General features: G+C 40.2%; 2 protein-coding genes across 8 annotated transcripts in view; both read left to right on the plus strand.

The window, feature by feature from the left end:
• The window catches only part of ZNF148 (zinc finger protein 148), a 33,181-nt gene extending 25,734 nt beyond the window's left edge, over nt 1–7,447 (plus strand). For all 5 annotated transcript variants that reach the window (XM_031590665.2, XM_090143639.1, XM_031590666.2 and 2 more), the window contains 2 exons: nt 2,879–2,997; nt 3,322–7,447. In XM_031590665.2, coding sequence (XP_031446525.1) covers nt 2,879–2,997; nt 3,322–4,917 — 1,715 coding nt within the window. In that variant the 3' untranslated portion in view covers nt 4,918–7,447. The remainder of the gene's footprint in view (nt 1–2,878; nt 2,998–3,321) is intronic.
• Nucleotides 7,448–15,536: 8,089 nt separating this feature from the next.
• SLC12A8 (solute carrier family 12 member 8) overlaps nt 15,537–17,781 on the plus strand; it is a 48,514-nt gene continuing 46,269 nt past the window's right edge. The window contains exons 1-2 of one of the 3 annotated variants that reach the window (XM_031590663.2): nt 15,537–15,624; nt 17,401–17,595. In XM_031590663.2, coding sequence (XP_031446523.2) covers nt 17,527–17,595 — 69 coding nt within the window. In that variant the 5' untranslated portion in view covers nt 15,537–15,624; nt 17,401–17,526. Of the gene's footprint in view, nt 15,625–15,876; nt 16,418–17,355; nt 17,596–17,781 lie in introns of those variants that run through there. The other 2 variants (XM_090143640.1, XM_090143641.1) reach the window with 2 other exon arrangements.

The following is a 17,781-nucleotide window of genomic DNA, read 5'->3' on the forward strand; positions in this document are numbered from 1 at the left end:
TGCATCTAAAAGCAGACATTACATTAATGCAAAATTCACTTCCTAGAAACAATTGGATGAAGAGGAGGGCGGCAGTGCTAGAGCCTTGCTGCTAACCTTGCCACTGGTGATGCAGTGAATTGTTGTCTCGGTTAGGAGAAAAGGAACAGTCCATGGTACACGAATTCTTTCATCTTTTGAGCTTACTGGGCTCATGAAGATATCAAATGTTTGTGGTTTTTTTTTTTTTTCCCAAATGTCTTGTTTATTTTTGCTTAGAAGTATTTCTGTATACCTTATCTACTCATGCATTCATGTGTCATAATTCTGTAACCCACTCGACTTCCCATTTTAAATACAGAAGATGAGATTGCATTAAAAAAGAAGGCAACACTGGGGCTAATCATCCAAATGCCTTATTATTCCATCATGATGCTTTTTATTGCCTTCTTCTGTATTTTATCATTTGTATTTTGCCTGTTTGGATTTTAAACTGCCCTGGAGCTTTGCTGCTCTAATTGTTAAAGAGACTTTATACAGTATTCAGAGCCACACTTTACTGACAGCTCTGCACTCAGTTTTAACACATTTCCACTGTAGACACAAAATATAGACTGTTTTTGTAAATGATGCATATAGTTGGATTTTTTTTTTAACATTTTTTTTTCTACATCTGAATCTTTCCCTCTCACTTTTTTCAGAAATATAAGTTTTAGATTCTCCCTACGCTACCAAAGGTTATTATTAATGATCTCCGTTTCCAAATTATCTTGTTTTAAAAGTAAAACCAAATTTCAGAAGCATCTGAAGTTTCAGGCTTCTGCTAGAAAAAGAGTATTATAGAAAGCATATCCTTATATTCATTTTTAACCTTTTTCTAATATTATATCTTCCTTATGAAGATTAAAGGATGAATTAAGTATGGTATCGGTTCCACAAAGCACTTCTTGATTTTACTTTCCAGGCTGTTCTGGAATTCAACTGAAAAGTATTATTTTCTGTGCAGCGTCCCCACATTTTTGTTCTTAAGGAGGTGTGGCCAGCAATGCCTTTTTAATGTACCCTCAAAGTCTCCTAATTAGCTCTCACAATCTGCTTCTTTTCCACTCCGCAAATTTGGAAACCATGTTGTAGTAGTCAAGGTCTGGCAGAGGTTTGCTTCTGCCACCTTGCCATTGGAATAGAAAGCCGATGGAAATACTCTGCAAGGAAACAACTGAAACCCCTTTTTAACCCAATTTAAACCTTGGATAGGAAACAGAGCAGTTAGTCTTTTGCCAGTGAATAGCCAGTTTGAGTTGGTAAATGTTAAGGATTCTGGGACCACTCCCTTCCAGAGGTGGGTGTGAAGCTGAAGGTAAGTGTGCCACTGAAGGTTTAAGAGGCTGAAAAGTAACTCAGAGAGCGTAACAAGAGTTGTTCAAAGGGCTGATTCAAGAAACACAAGGTGGAACAGTAGAGAAAAATGAAATAAAACATAATTTTAAAAAGGATTTGGTAGCCTTTGGGAATTGAAGAGTTTGTTGTGTAGAACAGTAGAACAGTGAGGCCTCATCTTTTTTGAAAGTGAAGGCAGGGATTTGAATTTGATGCAGAAAGTCTCACCAGGCTCAGTGCACATAAAAAACACCATAGGAGTAGGTACATTTAACAGGTGAAGAGAACAGGACAGGAAAAGTGAAGATGGAGTTTGAAAATAAAAAGGTAGACCAGAGAGGAGGATTTGCTTGTAGACAGCTCCACTGAGGGATATGTGATAGGTGCTGAGAAAAACAAAATTTTATTAATAAGCAAGGAATGGTAAAAGCTGCTCTCCAATTGAATGTGAAAGAAGAGTGAAGATGCTGAGACTGTGAGCCAGTAGAAAAAGAATGGGTGGTAACTGAGAGATCTTAGATGGAGAGATAATTGAGGGAGAATAAATTGGAATTATTTCATCCAGGAAAGCGTTTGGTTGAGAAACCACATTGTGTGGTAGGAATTAATAACTGGAAATTGGAGATGAGCTTACAGAGAGATTTAGAAGTTGCTGAGAATTAAGAAGGTTGAAACTGGGGACATTAATGATCTGACATGGAGCAAATGTGTGGGTGATGCAGCTATTTTCCATTCTAGTTTCTATAAATACTGGCATCTTATTTTAAGGTACAGTCATATCTACCGTATTTCCATCTATAGAAGGATGTGGCTAAATTTCTCTGTTCTAAACAGAAAACAGTAACAAAGTAAAATTTAAAAAAAACCTAATATAATGTTACTAATTATTAGTTGTCATGTTACATACTATATATTATGAATTATTGTTGTATGCAATATTTAATAAAACAATTTTTAAAAATAAAATTACCTCAGAAATAATCTGCATATTCCTGGAATCAAGATAGTTATTTCTATTTCACATACAGATAAAGGGAAAGAAAAAAAAAAAAAAAAGAAAATAGCAAGTATCCTTCAAAACTTCTAAATTGTAAGCTTGAAAATGCATAATTCTCTTCTTTGAGGGATAGGATGGAGTTAAATGAGTTGGTGAAAGAATTAAGGTGTTTTTATATAATCCTCTGTCTTGAGATTATGGGCCAACATTTAGGAAGGTTATCTTTGTTATTCTTCATTTGTTAGGTTTAAGACAGACATGTTGCATCTACATTAGAAAGAGGGGGAAGAGAATTTTTTAAAGGTCTTTTTTTTTTTTCCTGTAAAGATTTATATTAAATTTGAAGCCTCAGCTTCAGTCCTGAGAGAACTGTGAGCAAGCCCTATGCTGTTTTACAATAGCAACAGACTAAGTCCTCTTCTTTATTACTGCTAATAGAGAATGTAACATTTGTCCTGGTAATTGTGTGGAAGAATTGTTGGTTTGTTTTTTTTTAGATTAATGTTGTTATATGTTTTTTATCAGGTGAGAAGCCATTTCGTTGTGATGAGTGTGGTATGAGGTTTATTCAGAAGTATCACATGGAAAGACACAAAAGAACTCACAGTGGAGAGAAGCCTTACCAGTGCGAGTATTGTTTGCAGGTAAGATGATGTAGTGAAATCTTTCACAGTTAAAAAATAAAAAAAAACTTGCCAGTTCCCAAGTAGTACACATGGGAATTTCTCCAGCTGCTATAGTCCTGTACATATATAAAGTAATGTTTTTTTTTCATTTACAGTGAACTGAATTGGTGCTAGGTGGAGCAGTTGCAGCTGCCCAAGGTGGACTATTGATATATACTGATTGTTTGACACTTCTTTGGAAGTTAATAAAATGGGATAGCCTATCAAGTAAATTTGTTAGAATTAGTTTCTTAGCGATAATGCATTTATTTTTCTCTAATTACAAAAATATATATTCTGCAGTATTTCTCCAGGACTGATCGTGTGCTGAAACATAAACGTATGTGCCATGAGAACCGTGACAAGAAACCGAACAGAAGTGCCACCAAAGTTGGCTTTTTGCCATCAGAGGAAGATTCTGGTTTCTCTACGCCTATGAAAGACAGCTCCTTGCCAAAGAAGAAAAGGCAGAAAACAGAGAAAACAAAATCTGGAGATAAGGACAGTACGGATAAATCAGAACAGAAGAAGGACAAAAATGACTATTTGCCTTTGTATTCTGCTAGTACGAAAGTAAAAGATGAATATATGGTAGCAGAATACGCTGTTGAGATGCCACATTCTTCTGTCAGTGGGTCGCACTTAGAAGAAGCAAATTCTGGAGAAATACACCCTCCCAAGCTCGTTCTCAAGAAAGTTAACAGCAAGAGGAGTCTTAAACAGCCACTTGAGCAAAGTCAAAGCATTTCACCTTTATCTACGTATGAAGACAGCAAGGTTTCAAAGTATACCTTTGATCTTGTGGATAAACAAAGTTTACTGGACTCTGAAGGTAATGCTGACATTGATCAAGTTGACACATTACAAGAAGGGCCCAGTAAACCTGTACACAGCAGCACTAACTATGATGATGCAATGCAGTTTTTAAAGAAAAAGAGGTATCTACAAGCAGCTAGTAACAACAGTAGAGAATATGCCTTGAATGTAAGTACCATAGCATCTCAGCCTTCTGTAACGCAGGCAGCTGTGGCAAGCGTCATTGATGAAACTGCTACAGCTTCGATATTAGACACACAGGCACTGAATGTTGAAATTAAAGGCAGCCATGACAAAAATGTCATTCCAGATGAGGTACTGCAAACTCTGTTAGATCATTATTCACACAAGGCTAACGGACAGCATGAGATCTCCTTCAGTGTGGCTGACACTGAGGTGACCTCCAGTATATCAATCAATTCTTCTGAAGTATCTGAGGTCACCCAATCTGAGACCGTTGGAACAAGCTCTCAAGCTTCCTCATCAGATAAAGCTAGTATGTTACAGGAATACTCAAAGTTTTTACAACAAGCTTTGGACAGAACTAGCCAAAATGATGCCTATTTGAACAACCCAAGCCTTAATTTTGTGACTGATAACCAGACTCTTACAACCCAGCCAGCATTTCCTTCCATAGAGAAGCAGGTCTACACATCTATACCCGTCAACAGCTTTCGCTCGGGAATGAACTCTCCATTAAGAACAACTCCAGACAAGTCTCATTTTGGACTAATGGTTGGTGATTCGCAGCACCCTTTTCCATTTTCAGGTGACGAGGCAAATCATTCTTCCTCCTCCTCTACACAGGACTTCTTGGAACAAGTAACTTCTCAGAAGAAAGCAGAGGCACAGCCTGTTCATCAAGCATATCAAATTAGCTCCTTTGAGCAGCCCTTCAGAGCTCAGTACCATGGGGCAAGAGCTGGAATATCATCTCAATTTAGCACTGCCAATGGACAGGTGAACCTTCGGGGACCAGGGACAAGTGCTGACTTCCCAGAATTTCCCTTGGTGAATGTAAATGATAGCAGAGCTGGGATGACTTCTTCACCTGATGCCACAACAGGCCAGACTTTTGGCTAAGAAATCTTTGTAAATAATATTGGCACTTTAGAACACATTTGTCAAAAGGGGGTTGCTCTGTATAAGATGGAGTTCTGTACAGCTTTTAAGAGCGCTATGTTAAAACAAAAGTAAGCTGATATTAGCAAGACCAATAACTGCTTTTTATTTTTTATTTTCTTTTTCCTGGTTAGTAACCAGTAATTGATCTGCCTCACATCGTTGCCCCTATCAAAGGCAGATTATTATTCACTTGTTTGAATCCAGTAATTATTTTAACTTCTATAAAATTTAAAATAAACAGAATCCCCAGGTAAGACTTTTCCCCCATGATTGCTTCCTTACTGGTTTCCTTGTGTGCTTTGGGAAGACAGTTTATTGTCTGCTACTATTCATATTGTCATTTTCAGGCTTGTCAGTGTAGTCATTGCTCTTCATCAGGGAACCAACATGTACTAAACACACAGAATAAACTACAAGTTTAAAAGTCAAGCAGATATGGCTTTAAAAGATGGCATTTTCTAGAAAAATAATCTCTCTTCCGTCTCTCTCAAAAAATAATTTTAGATCATATGCCCTTTGTTTCTGCTTTCCATTACCTTGAGTTGCGTTTGGAGGAAAAAATGAATTCTGGTAGACTAACTCTACTGTTTAAAAGTCAAATTGATTTAAAATTCTTTAAACAATTTTTTAAGCAAATACATAACTGCTAATGCATTTACTTCGTTCCTGAAGTAATGTGTATTTCTTTGTACAGCTGAATCTAGATGTAACTTTTTAATGACTTTTTTCATATGCAGATATCAAGATTTTGAAGTTTTAGTTAAAATATTCTGTAGATAACATTCCCAATTACATAATGCTTACACAAACTGTGTATTCCGAGATTTAAAAGCTTAACTGTACCTTACCCTACATACTCATGATTAACATAGAGCACTTAGTCTATTTGATTGATTTGATTTCTCAAAAAAAGAAAAAAATTTAGGTTTTTAGGTTTGATATGGTTGCGTCATTTTCATCTCATACAGCTCCAATTACAGCTTCCAATATACAGTGAGATTGGGTATCCTGAGCTTCTATCTTAATTCTCTGTCTAGAATTATGACAGTTCAGCTCATTAAATTAATCAGAATATCCCCATAAGTTGAAGAAGTGGGCATTCAAATTTCATGCATCATCTTAATGTTTGATTAGAGAAGGTCATTACAATTTTACCAACCAAAACTTGAGTTGAGTAATGCTAGCGAACAGGATTTCTTTCTCAATACAAATGAGCGATCAGAAGTTTTCACTGCATTTCACAATATAAATAAACTACAAAGTTTACCCCTGTACCACGAATATGTTTTTTTTAATAGTACTTTGTCTTGAAGTATGCAGTATGGTACGATAAGTAGTTCTGTGTGCATTTTTAAGGTGGTAAGATTTGAGTAGCATAACTATTGTGTAGTTTAAGTTAACAATTTACAGATTTTTGAACTGTATGTTCATAATATTGCACCTTCCCTAAAGGGACACTGTCTGGTAGTTTAAGGCAGTTTAAGCCTAATGTAGGCTGATTAACCAGGGAAAAACATGCACACGCAGACACGTGTGTGTGTGTGAATATATATATATATATATGTATGTATATATATATGTATGTTTTTTTTATAGGATTGCAAACATTCTTTTACAGCACTATTGCTAGCTGGTATTTCTCAGATGAAGCCATCAGGTAGGAGAAAATACTGCATCTCAAGGAGCTATAAAATATATCTTGCTTTTGAAGGGACTTGAGCAGGGCACAAAATAGTCCCCACCTCTTCTGAAAACAGTAGCAATATTTTTCTTTTTTTCTTTTTGATAGGAAGCTGATTTTACAGTCTTTTTTTTTTTTTTTTCCCCTTATGATATCACTAGTAAAGCACTAATTTCACTTGGTACAATTCAGGGAGAAAGCACATTTGTAATCCATGGCTTGCTTCCTGCATTGTCAGGAAATACAAATTGCATAAAATTCTCACTAAATATTTTTGTATAGGAAAACAAATCATGTTTTGACTTGTATGTTTAATATAAGGAAGGTGTTTCTGCATGTTATCACTTGCCAGTAACTTGGTCTGAATATTTGGCCCTGAATTAAAAAAAAAGAATGTGCATCAAGGGAAAAGAGTAAATTCCTTGTGGACTATTAATGATACATGTAAAACAAAAATTATTGGAAAGAATATTTTCAATCTGATTCATGTCTCTGTTTTTCTTCCTTTATGGTCGGTTGGTTTTTGGTTTTTTTTTTTTTGGCTTTCCATTCTGCTTTGCACAGATGTAATAAATATGGCCCCCATAGCCTCAAAGCCACCTCCTGTTACACCTGTTTTGTTCTCATCGTTCTATTTCCATGACATCCTAGTTTGTGCTGCCTGCTTAATATGTTGTTGACATCTTTGTTCTAATGTCCTGTTGTTGCAAGTAGATGACCATTACTAGTACTGTTTGTTATAAATACGACAAGCAGCAAATGCCAAAAGAAAAAGGAAAAACAAAGAAAAACAAGGGGGGTGGGAGGGGGAGGGGTGGCTGGGGGAGGGCAACTAGATTATTACTGCACTAGTCTGGTCTGGTAGGAAAGTAAAAGGAATAAAAAGCCTGAATCTCCCAAAGCAGATTGACTCATTTTTATTTAACAAAAGTCACTGCATTGATTCTCTGCTGAGAGAAAGTGATGGAGGAGTAGCAGGGAGCGCTGTTGCTCCATTCCATCTTTACTCTTAACAAATTGCTGCTTGGGTACGTGAGTGAGCAAGCTGATGTATAGAGGGAAGGAACTCACTCTTCCCCAGAGTAAAGTGGGAGTCATCTGAGAAAATGTTATTCCTTCTGTCGTAGTTCCTTCTCCAGTCTGCTGATGAGCCATTACAGCTATCCTCAGTGCCTTAGGACAGGCTGTGAAATCCCAGTGTAGCCTGTGGGGAATATCTATAGGATTCTCGAGTACTTGATCTGCCGATGCTTGAAGCTTTCCGTGACAGAGGAGTTAACCAAATATACTGCTATCATTTCCTGAGTGCATGCCCTTTCATTCTGGAAAAGTCTGTATGTAGTTATGGGAGACTGCTCTGTGTAAAAGCTCGCGCTTTGTCAATAATTACATTATTTAATACGATTTTCTACTGTTAAAATTCTGCTGCTTCTAATCTGCTACAGATGCATGTTCTTCGTTTCGAACAGGTCAGTGTTCATTTCTGTTAGTTTTCCGTGGATGTCCAGAAGAGCTGAAAAAGCAGCGACGTTGGTGTTAGTTTTGTTCTTGTACTGCTGTGGCCGCTCAGCAGAAGTTGGAGTTAGCATTTGTATTGCACGGAGCGAGCAACACAGGTTCTTTCTGAAGGGTCATGCAGGCTGCAGGTGTGTGTATGTAAGGGGGAACCTTTTGTGGCTCTCTCCTTGCCATAGAGCAACAGTGATTTTTTTAAAAAAGAGGAAATGGATAATGTTTACTACCAAACTATATATATACATATATGTCTATATATATATATAGACACATACTCATAGGCCATATTTTGGACCTAAATTACTTGACAGTGTCCCTTTTAGCATGAGTCCTTTGGTATATTTTACCGTTCACGTAATAGACGATGAAGGAATCAGCTTGTAATGGTATACTAATAAGCATTTACGTTTTCTTCTTTTGATTTGAGAATGAATTAATCACGGATGGCAAGGTTTAGAGAGAAGGATTAACAATGTGTATCGCTGTACGCTGGTTTACAAAATACATAAACAAATTGAATGATAAAGGACTTATGTTAATGATCGCGTGTCTCCTAGTATTGTCTTGAGGAAAATTGTGTTTCAGGAAGAAAATAGGGCAAGAAAGTATCCACAAGAATTAACGCTTGCATTACTTTTCTGTTATACTTATCAGTTTCTTGGATGAAGGGAACTTTTCATTGTTAATTGAGAAGTACAGTAAAATCTTGCTAATTCGCTGACAGCTAACCAGAGCATCCCATAGGTTTATATGTCCCCTGTGGTCTCACTCTTCCCACCTCTCTGTGATGTGCTAAGAAGTACAGTAGCGAATTCTCGTATGAGTAATACTGTACTGCTCCACCCAAGTATACTACAGAAACTATGTTAGTATACTGGGAGGTACAAGAAGCACTGCAGACTAAATCACAGTTGTCAGAATAAATGAACAAAGTACCTTTTGTGATGTGACATCCTCGCTTTCATTGCCTGCTTCTTCACTACTTTCAAAACTGTGATTTCTAAAGGGTTTCCAAGTCATTGCTGCGAATTATTGGGGTTCTACTGTAACTTTTGGAAGCATTCATATGTTCTCCTATGAAAACTTTCCACCTGGACATATACATGATATTCCATGCTTGTTCAGAATATTTTTACGGTGTTTGTATCACACGTAGTAACTATTTGAAATGAACCAGAATATTTGGGTGAGTTCAGTCTGAATTTTGCAGCATTGGATTTCTTTATGTATGTATATTTGCTAACTAAATATTCTTGGTTTCAAGAGCTTTGTTTTTCTTTCTTCTTCTTTGTTGGCTTGTTCTAATACCATTACAAATTGCAGGGAAAACCCTAATGCTCCAGGGAATATGTTTGACAAATCTAATAGGCAGAAATCTACTTCTGTAGTCGGTACCAGTACACATGTGAACTTTCAGATTACATGGTTGGTACTGAAGCAAGCTCATCGTGTTACACTCTGCTAGTTTTAAATGTGTTACGGAGATGAAGCCTTGTAACTTTGAAAGTTCATTCAACTTACGGTAATGCATGTTTGTGTTAGGCATGTAATGCATTTAGCTGAAGCTCACTTGGCAAGGGGCAAGTACTAGGAAAGTATTACTGCTAATGAGAAGAGTTGTCTCTAAGTTAAAACTTCAACATTTGTTCAAGTTTAAATTGCTTTGTGTCAGGGAAATACATTTATAGTCGCTTTTGCTCTACTCTGCGTAAAGAACCTTATGTTTCCTTTTTAAAATTGTAACTTTTGGTAGGAAACACAAACTGAGGCAAGCAAACATTTCTAAGAGTTGTTTCTTGCTCTCCTTAATCCAATGGATGGAAAGGTAATATTGTGTAAACAACATTATTTTATTTTTTTATGCAATATCATGCTGTAAATATGATTTATCAAATAAGGATGTACCTATGATTGAATCTTTGATTCTGCACAGTTAGAGTTTATATATAAATATAAATGTCTTGACAATCAAGGACTTATGTCAGTCTTCCTTTATGATGTTTATTATTGTTATGCATTCCATTTGTTTGAATTGAGTACCGATGTGGAAATTTGTATTGTCTGTAAAGTATGTAATGTTTTTATGGCCTGTTAAAAGAAGAAACAACAAATGCTGTACATAGATCCGGACTGATGGCAGTACCACTCTGTTCAAAGGCGTACGATGTTGTACTGTTTGTAAGCAATAATACACGACAGTGCTAACTTTACGAGTAGCATAAGGATAAGTTCCAAAAATACCTTTGGGGAGTTAATAGCCTTGAGTTAATGAATATTCTTAATCGTTTTTTATAAATAAATTCAAACGTCCTCCTGCTGGAGTAGGTAACATTGTTTACACAGCACAATCTCAGTCACAGAGAGGACAGCCTTTAGATCCATGACTTCATCCGTGCAAACTTTGAGTAAGAAAGGAATGGCTTGGCTGCACTTCTGCAAGAGGAGGAAGACTGCAAAAGTTGAATAGCTGTGTCTCTAAAGGATGAGAGATACTATTCTGCTTCTGTGCTGATTCCTGACAATTCCTCTGCTTAAATTTGGAGTCTTTAAGTTCTGATACTGAACTGATGAGACTTGGGCCTCCAGTAGAAAGGAATAGTTCTCTCCGTATTTCATATGCAGTTAAACAGTGAACTTACAAGTCACGTGTTCAGTTGAGTTGTGTATTTTTCCAATTATGAGCTATGAGTTGATGAGTTTATTCCGATAAATAAACTAAACGTCAAACTTATAGTTTGAATTGAGTAGGGATTAGACTGTACAGAGCAGCAAAGCTATTTGAACGCAGTCATCACTGCTTTAGAACCCCCTCCCACCCCGATTTATAAATGTATATGACCTACATTTTATAGAAAAGAAAATGTTTTTAAATGCTAGTCATTTATATAATATGTGCTTTGAAGGATTTGCTAGTCCACTTCTGTCACTTTTAGTACACTGGTATCTTTTATATGTAATGTATGCTTTTTATTATTATTGTAGTAAAGCATTTCAGTAGGAGGAATTTTGCAACAGTATGAGGGGTTGAAATTTTCCTTGTCAGAAATGAATTATACTGGACTTTGTCTGTGTAGTCTTGTCTTTCTTTTAAAGCTGTCTGGAAGGGAGCTTGGTGTTCAATAAAGCAAGTGACCTCCTTTTATGTTGAAGGCATACTATGTAGTGCTGAATCGGATCTGGAAACGTGATGGATTTGAAGACAGAGCAATTGGTACAAACTCTGAGTGTACAGAAGAAAGTGTGCTCTGGAAAACCTGGTGATATATATCTAGTGGAACACTGTTACGGTGCATTTTCTGATCTAGTGTTATTTTCCTCAAGTCCAAATGCCTTCTTCGTACTTCAACTAATAAACAGAAAAATCCATATAGATAAACTTAGGATAATAGGTTTATTTCAATAATTATACAGTATTTCTTTATCCTACGACATCTATTCCGTCCGTTTATTATTAGGCAAAAGATCATAACCTGAATTCCATCAGTAAAAGTATGTATATAGATAAGAGATGGTTTTGTAGGAACTGGGCAAGGATGAAATTTGTATATTCTTTATGACAGAAACCAGGATGGGGGTCTGTCTGTACTCCTGGGAGATGAGGAATTCCCCAATACAAAGAACGTGTGCGTGCGTGTGTGTGTGCGTGTGTGTGTGTGTACATATGTGAAAGATGCATGGGTCTCCTAGCAAAAGTGGATACAAGTGTAAAAGGATTTAATGTAGCTCAACACATGACTTATGTTTAGTATGTAAAAGAAACATATAAATTTCATAATTCAAAAAGACAAAAATAGTTTTGCAGGAAACAAAACTATTTGGATAGCAGGCTTGACCAAATAAATGTTTTGGTTAAACTTGATATATTTTAAATGATTCTATTTCTGCCTTTATTTCTGCCCTAAAAGCAACCTAAAGTATTTTGGGAGTTACTCTTATCTGTTCCTTTGACTGTGAGTGTAATTTATATCATGGTTTACAAAACGTGGCATGAAGGATCGGATTGTTTTATCTGTATAATACAATGAAAGATGGCTTTTTTACATAATCACGGTGAATGGTATTGTATTAGGATTGATTTATTCATTCGGTGACTTAATGAGTTCCATCACTTTTGACATAATTGTTTTCTTATGGTTAACTTAGTCATTTGGGGCTTATAATACCCTCCTATGTATTGTGATACTAAGGGAAGTTATGTTTTCGCTTTATTTTTAATTAAACTAATAGTTTGATAATTTATATTTGCAAATGATGCATTTTAAATGTGGTCACTTGCTGTTTGAAAAATAAAAATATAGAATACTGTTTTATGAATAGACTTTTAGCGGTATTTTTCACGTTAGTGAATTTCAAACCAAATGTCACTGAGGCAGATGGAGGCTCATGAAGATGCTTGTGTAGGAACCCGAGGGGATAACTGCAGCCATAGAGTACTGAAGGATTTGATTGAGATGAACAAAGTTTCTGTCAGTTTTCTTCTCCTTTGGGTCTATCTTGACACCTCTGATTATAGAAAATGGAATATCTGGCCTTAATTCTAACTTTGGACCTCATAGAAAATAGTGGTATTGTGGCAATAGAGTCACTTGGATAGGAGCACGCGGCGTTGGGTAGCTTTCCTTTGGGGGAACTTCTTGACACTAAGTGGGCTGCCCACGTTCCTGTCCCTTCAGGAGTGTGAGGCCATGAGCCTCGCTGCCTCGCACTGCTTTCACATGCTTCTGGAATACAGAGCAAACACAGCAGTGTAATTTGATAGGCCTTTGTTTCAATACGCCTGCTTTGGTATTGTTTTTAAAATGGCTTTTAAAGAACTTGAAGTTCTGTGTTGACATTCATCTCGTGTAATGATTACTCTCCATTGTTTTAGGTTGAGCAGTGTTAAGGTGTGCTGTGCAAAGTGCACCCGTAAGTAGCACCGGCTTGCTCAGCCGTGTATTGGAAATAAGAAATCCAACACGGATAGCTTCTGCCTGTTGACTTTTACAATATCAAGATACTAAAGCAATACTGAAAAACAGGACATTTTTCAATGCTTTTATGTTGAAAAGAATTGCCAGACCTTACATTTTGTGTTCAGTGAGAAAAAAGAATCCACGTAGCTGTATTTTCTGCTAGGAGGAAGAAAGAGTCTTCTGCTCAAAGTGCTGGTTGTTTATTTAAAGGGTTGAAAAAATATCTCTCTGTTGGAATATTTTCCTTGTGCTGCACGGCGTGAACTGTTTTGTAGCTCCAGGGCGGTTCATGACAGAGGGATCTGGAGGTGGGGCTTTGGATTTAGGGAGATGGGATGGAAGAGTGTCTGAGCGGTCAGCTGTCCTGTGCATTGCGCTTGCCAGATCAGCAGAAGAGAGTTGCCTGTAGAATGCCATCTGCTCTTTTGTCTGCTTTAGCTGTCATGACGTGGAGCTGCGAGAAGGGAGCTGGAACTGGAGCTGGAGCCCTCCCAGGAGCAGCAGTCCTGCAGGTAAGCTGCCCCACACTGCCCTTCTACCTTGCCAGGTTGAGCTTCAGGTCCGACATGTCCCCAGTACAGCATCTGTATTCTGAGTGCCAAAGGCAGGCTGGCACATACATGCTGGCAGAAGGTACATCTGAGGGTTTGGTGAGGTGCCATCTCAAAGTGGGGTGATGGCAGGGATCTTCTGCAATCCATGACATGCAAAAAAAGCATACTCCTATATTTGTCCTTCTGGGTGTTTGCTGGCTGTACCAGAAGCTGCTGTCAGTGGGCAGCTCCCCTTGCCCTGTACCTGCGCCCACCCAGTGAGTGGAGGCTGCTGCCTGACTTGCAGCTGATCCACATGGGTATGGGAAATCATGGGAGATGGTGAATTAACAGCCAGAAGTGCTGAGGATATTTCAAGGTAATGGTGATCACGGAGTGAGGTGTAGCAACAACACAGAGGGTGCCCTCGGCAGCAGGAGGATGCTGACTGGTTTGTCTCTCAAGGCCTGGAATTTGCTCCATTTGTTTTGCCAGTTCCCAAAAGCTTCTCTGTCATAAAAATGTCTAATTATAGATCAGATCAGTCTAAGAAAGTTGTGGTTCCAAAAGAAGGAAAAAGAAGGGCAAGGTAAGCTGTGTGCCAGTGAGTTCTGCCTTCCTCCTGAACAGGGCTCAGAAGGAAGTGGGTTTGTGGATTTTCGTTTCTCCAAGGCTGTATTTGATGGCTTAAAGCAGTGTTGAGCAGAGGGATTGGGTCACCTGGTTGAACACAGGAGGAGAGCACTGCAGTTCCTTGCCCATGAGCCCTCTGACCTTGAATATGGAGGAGCAGTATGCAGCATTAGGGAAAATGCACTTTAGAAGCCATTTTTTTTTTTTTGCAGTTTAGCACATAAATGAACTCAGGAAAACATTGGCTCTCTGTGGACAGAACTCTGCTTCAGGAGGACCCTCTTGGTTGAACACCCTGCTTTACTGTTGGCATAGGATGTGTCTGTAGACCACTAAGTGATGCAACTCCTATCGTGCAGCTGACTCACACCACTGCACCATGAGAATTGCAAGCTGTGTGTGCCCAGCAGCAGCCATGCTGGGAAGGTCAGCAGGGTTCTGTGAGTGGAGCTGGTGGTGGCAGAAATAAGCATCATCCAGCATTCCTGCAACTCCCATCACCTCCCAGCCCTATGGACCTAAATGCACGTCCCTTCTTGCTGAATGACCACACAGAGTGTGCTTAGTTTATTTCAAGCTGCTGCTCTGGTGTTCAGGTTACCTCTGTAAACTCATGTTTCTTTAATGAAAACAAAGCGCTCTGCACATGACAGTGACTTGCTAACACTCAGAGGAGCATATGTCAGTCTGCATTTTTGCACTGGGAGCCCTGACCCATGCCATGGGAGGATCTGGCCCAGCCTGCTCGTAGGTATCCATAAATGTGTCCTCTTGGAAGGAGTTGCAGAACTATTCCAGGAATCTCTCTACCCTCCCTATCTGGCTCCATCTACCTGTCTGGGCACCTCTTTCCTCTTTGCCCCAGACCTTGCCGTTTCTGCAAAGTGAAGGGTTAAGGTTAGGGTTGCTTTATCTCTGTGGGCACGCTGGAAAATCACTGCCTTGCCTTCTTATCGAGCCGTCTTGAAATAGCCTGAATTTGCTTTCTTTTGGAAGCAAACGGAGCTCTCGGTCAGACGGTCTGACTTTCAAGTGGCCCTGCGTGGAGCCAGGAGTCGAATTCGATGATCAGCCCATCGATCGGTCGATTCTCTATGCAGGGACGCGGAACCGGGAGACGGCCGCTCCCTTGCGGAATTGCAGCACCACTGCCCCGTGCTGGCGGCCGTCCCTCCGGCACCTCGGAACGGACATCCAAACTACCTGCACGCTGATGGCTGCTGCCTTGATACGGGCGGACTCCCGACGTAAAGGAAGGCGGGCGGAGGGTGTGCACCGGCACACGTGGCGGCCTCCTGGCCTCCCCCCGGCGGGAGAAGGCGGTGCCGGGGACGGCTGCGGGCGGCAGGTGAGCGGTGGGACCGGGGGGAGACGCGGGGGTGAGGGTGGGAGGTACTGGGGGCTGGGACTGCGCTACGGGTGGGGATAGGGAAGGGGGAAAAGAAAGCAAAAAAGAGGCAGAAGTGGGAGAAAATAAAGCAAAAAAAAAAAAAAAAAAAAAAAAAAGCAAAAATGGAGGGAAAGGAAGCAAAAAAAAAAAAAAAAGAGGGGAAAAGGAAGCAAAAAAAAAGAGGCAGAAAGAGGAAAAAGCAAGCAGAGAAAGAGGGGAAGGGGAAAAAAAAAGCGGGGGGGAGGAAGGGAAGGAAAATAAAATAAGGAAATAGAAAAAGGAAGCTGCAGCAGTGAGATCGACCGGAGCTGCTTCCCCAGCAGTGCTGAGCAATTGATCCCACCACGTGTGAGATACCGGAGGGCAGGGCCCTGTGGGGGTCCCAGCACTTGCAGTGTGTGGGGCTGTGCTCACACTGTCTGTGGCTGTTGGGGTGATGAATAACAGGTGAACAACCTTGAGCAGGTTGGGAGCTCCCACATGCAGCAGTGTTCTGCTGCCTTATTTCCTTTGCATTCCTGTCTCACTCAGGGCTCTGCAGTCAGGTGTTTTTTTTTTTTTCATAGACTGCTTGGTGTCGTTAGTAGAAGCTTCAGGAGGAGTGATGTCAATTAACTCCTGAATTAGAAAGGATTCTGTCATTCTGATTGCCATGGCTGTGTGCTTGCCTCTCACTCTTGTAGTTTATGCCCTGCCTGCGTGTGGTGCTTGCCTCAGTTACTCTATAGGCTAAAGGAATGCATCCATCCAGGTGTGTAAGTAGCTGTGGAATTAAATAATGGAAGAGGGGGTGGTGTTAAGAGAATACTGTCTGCATATGGATTTGGAGTCTTTAACTCCAAAAAAAACGGAAGGAAACCCTCAGGAGGTGTCTAGGAGGGCAGTGGTTTCTACTGGGTCAACTCCAGGAATGAAACCTCCAGAGAAGTGTTTGTGCCAGCTTATCCCTTCTAGTAGGGTCATAGAATCAATAAGGTTGGAAATGACCTCTAAGATCATTGACACCAACCATCAACCCATGCCTACTGACCACATCTCCGAATGCCACATCTCCATGGTTCTGGAACACCTCCAGGGACAGTGACTCCACCACCTCCCTGAGCAGCTTGTGCCACTGCTGTTCCATTCTTTCTGAAAAGAAATAGTTCCTAATATGCAACCTGAACCTCTCCTGGCTCAACTTAAGGTCGTTATCTCTTGTTCTATGGCTTTTACCAGGAAGAAGAGGCTGACTCCCACCTCACCATAACCTTTCCTTTACCATGCTTGCACTGCACTGGAAGAGGGGGGGTAGCAGGGCCCTCTGTCAGGCAGAGAATATAGAGGTAGGGCTCTAGACTGCAGAACAGTGCAGTGGAGGGGAAGGTGATAAGTGCTGTGCAAATGTTAGTGGTGCTGGGAAGTGCTCTGTATGTTTCATGTCATAACAGCGCGGGAGAATGGAATAGAATGAGCAGGCGCCAGATTTAAAGCCAAGTGAAAGGAAATACCTCCCCCAGACAGCACATAAGGAAGCTGTGAAGCTAGTGCTGCAGGATGCTGGGGTTGCCAGGAGCAGGAAAGGACTGAGCAAAGTCCCACCAAGGGCTGTTAAGTGTTAGAGTTGAGAGAGTATTGTGGTGGTGTTGCACTCTGTGGTTCAGTATCAGCTGTTGGCTCTGGTTGGTTAACAGCCTCACGCTTCTGCAGGCTGAGAAGCAGCAGCAGTGCCTTCTGCCTGTCCTCCTTCCACAGGAAGTGCAATAAGACCATGAACCTACAGCAGGGGATCGGGCGCTGCAGGAGCTTGACAGAGGAGAAGAGCTGACGTGCTGGGCTCAGACCCACCAGCCGCAGGGCAGAGGCAGTGTAAAGGGCACGATGAACATCCCACATGGTGCCAGAATTGAGGGCCATGTGCAGGAGCTGTTCCACGAGGAAGCCCAGCAGGTACGTGGGAGCCAGCTCCCCTTGCAGCCTAGCTGCACGTCCCCTCAGGTTTTAGCTCTTGGCTTCAGCAGCACTGAAATTTGCATGTGTCCTTTATCTCCTCTAGAAACTCACTGTTCTCATCCCTAATCTATTGGCTTGTGTGATGACAGAGCTATTTGAACCCATTCTTCCAGCCTGAGTCTA

The sequence above is a fragment of the Phasianus colchicus genome, chromosome 7, assembly GCF_987193195.1.
Source record: "Phasianus colchicus chromosome 7, bPhaCol1.hap1.1, whole genome shotgun sequence".
NCBI lineage: Eukaryota > Metazoa > Chordata > Aves > Galliformes > Phasianidae > Phasianus > Phasianus colchicus.